A 4,981-nucleotide genomic window follows, 5' to 3' on the forward strand; every position below is an offset into this window, starting at 1 on the left:
ATATATATATATATATATATATATATGTATGTATGGTTTGTGTGTATAGATATATGTATTTATGTAGGAAGGTGGAATTAGAGCACTTTACAAAGGACTTTCTCCTACCATCATGGGTATGATACCATATGCAGGTATGCCATTATTATTATTAAATTCAGTAATCGATTTAAAGAAATATATTGGCTTAACTGATAGAATTAAAAAGCAACAGACATGTGGAGTTTGTATTTTATCTCTATACTTATAAATGTGCTTCTAGTGACATAATATTATGATAGATTATACTTACAAAGCAGTTGTCATTTTTTTTCTTTCTTTCTGAGAAACATGATACACATTATATTTATAACCAGAGTATTATAATGTGAAAGCCTTATACTTGCATAACCAATGAACAGTTACAATGTAGATTGTACAGTACAAAGTTGGTTCAATATTTATAATTTATGTTTCAAAGCAGTTTTGCATGAGGAGGAATAATGTAACCATTTATATGTTTATTAATATTTTAAAACTGTAAGTGTAGTTGACATATGACTATTGTCAAAACAGTTGCTAAAAGAATAGTTACATTTACAGCTTGAACCCAGTTTCCTCACTAAAGCTTTATACTTTTACGGTTTATTTCTAAGATGCATCTTATGTAAAATCTTTGCCCAGGAAGAATTTTTATTAACTTTCAATCAGAGCAAACTGCCTACCCAGAGCAAAACTAAAAATCAACCTGGTAAAGAGTATAGCTAATTAAGTATACTTTTCTTATGTTCTTATTTATAAAGGAGATTAGAATGCATTATTTCATCAGTTGGGTGCCCTCACTATTAACAATATTTTTGGATGTAAACCTAATAATATATTATGTGGTTTGGCCACCTTAGGAGATTTATATTAATCCTAAATCCATATATTAAGCTAACAATACAAAAAATATATAATAACAGTACAATAATACAAAAACATTCTAGCCAAGAGGCATTAGACCTAAAGGGTCTATTCCTACTTTGAGATGTTTAATGGCTAACAGTATTACTAAAAATCACCTGAGTGTAAAATGCTGTATTCCCAAGTAAAAAAGTTATGTTGAAATTTAAAAAAAAAGAATAGAAATTTCACTATCACTGGGTTTACGTTCAATCTCAATTAAAACATCAGGATTTTAAGAATACCTCAGACATAGCAAACTTTCTAGAATTAGTCATACTATGTTTTCTTTGCTTTCATAGTTTTAAGCTACATATCCATAATGTAAGAGAAAGAAAACAAAAAGACGTGCAATCTAATGTACTTAAAATGTTAACTTATCCAAACACTTGTAGTAAAAATGTAATTAAAATAATTATTGACAAAAACATGTAAAATTTACTATGATAGTACAAGAAATATTAACCCTATCATGACTACTGAAAACACTTTTCAGGTGTTGAGTAGTTGAACACCAACATTATCAAGTTTAAAAATTTAAATAAAAATAATTTTTTAGCTCTATTTCAACAGATTTAATTCAAGCCATTTTGCAACATTTATTTAGTGTAATTCTAAAAATATGTTTCAACTTTAATTTCTAAACAGCTTCAATCAGCCTTGCTTATAGGGAAAGTATTTTATCAATTTTTTATTTTAGTATTTTTCTGACTTATCCCAAAGTATGGGCTTATATTTGCTGAGAAATTATCTTTTGAGTATATAATTATACGTGTCTTGTTTCTCACATGATTTTTCATCTATGCTAGTGGTTTTATAACTACAACCTTTTGTTCCCACTCACTTATGATGTCACAACATATGGTCTGAACAGTTGGTAATGTAGACAGTGTTTAAATATGAAAAACTACTTAAATCAACATAGAGTAAATAAAGCGGATTAAGCAACAAGTTTATGGTTTTGTGAGAAAGTGACTAGATGGAGCTGTTGGAGGGATGAACAAAGGAATCTATTGGGAAACTCAGAAATACTTAGGAATAAAACATAAATCTAGGAATATAATTTTTTTAAACTTGCTTTTCTTTCCCCAAAATGTTTTCATTAAAAAATATATCTTTATGAAATTGATAGAAATGTTTATCTGTGACAAGACATCAGGGAAAATAGCTAGGATTAGTGAAGTATAATAAGTGACAGAAGAATATTCTGATGACTCAAACCCTTATGTATTGAATATTGGTTTTAAGTTTATCATATTAAACAGTGCACACAAATAAAATAAAATATTATTGATCTCAACCACAACTAAGAATATTTTCCAAAATCATACCTAGCTTGTCAGTGTTTTTTTTATTTTAACTTATAACCAAAAGTGGTGCTACTGCAATTGGTAAAATATAGCATCAGAAAAAAATATGCTAATGAATATTAGTCAAGATGAAACTAACTGGTAATACAAAATGGAAGTTTCAAAACAGTGTTTCACAGAAAAAATTTTTAAATTTCACAATCTAAAAATGATCGAAACACTGAATCAAATTATAAATTTATTGAAGCCAAACCTAGATACCATTTTGAAAGTTTTTTCTAAGTTTCATGCAATTTGGTTAAGTATTTTCATTTTGAGAAGAAACACAATCAAGGGATATCAGTGATATCCCTCATGTTCTGAGAGAACTAAAAGTATGGTGATACCAGAACTAGCTCTATTATTTGCCAATTTTGCCAAGTAGGACCATTTTATAATAGAAATTCCAGGTATTACAAATCAATGGTTGACGACAATAAATATGTGCCTGATACAAACATTTATAAATTTCATTTTAATTGTTTTGGTTGACATATCTTAATGTAATTCTTCAAACTGCCATTAAGTTTATCTAGGATTTTTTTTTTGGAGTGAAAACTAAGACTGAACAGGATTCAAACTTGGTCTCAGTATATCATTCTTAATTTTCTTAACTTACTTTATATAAGCAAAACTAAAATGCATGTCAACTCAGTTTAGTGGGTTTGTGTTTTTTATAACTTAATCACAAATAAGTTACATGTAACTAACTGCATGAATACTCATAAACTGCAACTATGTTTGGAATAACATGTGTAATCAAAGTAGGATTATTTTTTCAGGTTATAATAAATACAATATATTTGAATTTCATAACAAAATATATTTGTGAAATGACTTAAAGTTTGTGTAACAATAAAATATTTTCATCTGTTGATCTTGGAAAAATATTGAGTAAATATAATTTTCATTATACTTTTGACAAAGCTGCCATCAATCAACACTATAAGGCAACTTACTCTAGAATGAGTTGTCTCACTCCAGTCTGAGTTTTGATAGATTAGAATATAGCTGATCTAATAAAAAAGAAAATAGCATAATACGTAGTTAGCTGAGATGTAACATGTATTAATCTTTCCTTAGCCAAAACCCTTTAATTATGTTTTGTTTGTATACCATGACATGCTCACTTTGACCTACCTGTAGAGAGAGTGTTAAAGAACTTTCATTTTTCAAATTTTCATTTAACTAAAACCTATTGATCACTGCAATATTTAGAAATATTTTTTAAGTGTTTTAATTTTTAAATAGGAAATTGAAAGTAGTTGTGAAATTGTTTTGATTTTAAATTTATTCAAAAAATATTTTATGAAGCCTTTGAAATTCAAGTGTTTAAAGTGTCCAAAGAAATGTATCCTATACAAACAATTAAAAGTAAATTTGTATTTAAATAATAGTTATTGTAATTTGCATTGAATCTTTGGGGCTGTGAAAGATACTGTTGTTTGAAATTGCAGTTTTCAGGTGGTCATGATAAGAGATCTTAACTAATGTGAGATAAGATCTTTCAACATTACAATTTACAATAATGCACAGTGAAGATGATCCAGTTGTTTGATCTAGCTTTGCAGTTTTAACTCTTTTTACAATGAAAGAGTGTAAAAAATAACTACATCAAAAATATTTTGATTAAATTTCTGAGTTGATTTGAGGAATTGTTCAATTTCTTAATATGGAATAAGCCACACACACAAAAGTGTAGAATTTGAGTATAGCAAGAAAAGACGGTATTTGGAAATAAAGTGTTTACATTCGTAAATCTCTTGTTAACAAAAAATTTATCATCTAAAGTGAATTCTGGAATGTTTCATTAAACATCAGTTTTTGGCCTTGAATTACTCAACTGTTTAAAAATATTTACATTTCTTCCAACTCTAATGTAAAACTTGCTAAGTGAGATTATCTATTAAGGTAGATATGTTGAAATGATTTGTGTATGTTTTTCCATGTATGCAAAGCCATGGCTTTTATGATTATAAGTTAATCCATTCTTGCCTTTTTTTATTAGGGTTATCTTTTTACGTTTTTGAGAGACTTAAAGTACTATGTTTGGAATACTTTCCTACAACTTGTGGCCGTCCATGTCCCCGTAACACTGGGGGAGTAGTACTTATTGTTCCAGCCAAACTGCTATGTGGAAGTTTTGCTGGGGCTATTGCACAGAGTGTTTCGTAAGTGTCAGTTCTATTTTAAATCCAGTTTTGTCCCTTACGAAGGCTTTGTCATTCTGTTTTGTAAATTTCTAGTTATGTTGCTATTCACGAATCTCTTAAAAGACACTTAGATGTTTTTGAAAATGTAAAGTTTATGGAAATAAACAATTCAGGTAAGATTCATTCACATGCAAAATTGTCCTCAGTTAAATTAATATTACTAACAAAAGTTCTAAGTAGTAAAATCTTTTAATAGTTTTTGGACAATAATCTCACTTATAAACAATTTAGATGGTACTGCCTGTAATCAGAGTTTTCAAGGTATTTTATTATTCTAAATGTCCTGTTTTGTCTATTGGCTGTATATCATTTAAATCTCCATGTCTAAATATTTCTCTTTGGAAAGAGAAGTCACGTACCCCTCCAGCCACAGATCAAGTTTTGGAGAAATTTTACATATGTGGAACAGGTACTTATCTGTCACATATTCAAAATTCTATAATTATATCATTGTTCACTGGGAAATGGAAGCTAACTTGGATGCAGTGGCATAGC

The 4,981-nt window shown here is 28.4% G+C and overlaps 1 protein-coding gene across 2 annotated transcripts in view; it reads left to right on the forward strand.

Moving 5' to 3' along the window:
• Positions 1 to 4,981, forward strand: part of LOC106478155 (graves disease carrier protein-like) — a 36,459-nt gene that overhangs the window by 27,537 nt on the left and 3,941 nt on the right. For both annotated transcript variants that reach the window (XM_022381685.1, XM_013938676.2), the window contains 2 exons: positions 68 to 134; positions 4,282 to 4,444. In XM_022381685.1, the coding sequence (XP_022237393.1) occupies positions 68 to 134; positions 4,282 to 4,444 (230 nt within the window). The remainder of the gene's footprint in view (positions 1 to 67; positions 135 to 4,281; positions 4,445 to 4,981) is intronic.

The sequence above is a fragment of the Limulus polyphemus genome, unplaced genomic scaffold (genome assembly GCF_000517525.1).
Source record: "Limulus polyphemus unplaced genomic scaffold, Limulus_polyphemus-2.1.2 Scaffold185, whole genome shotgun sequence".
NCBI lineage: Eukaryota > Metazoa > Arthropoda > Merostomata > Xiphosura > Limulidae > Limulus > Limulus polyphemus.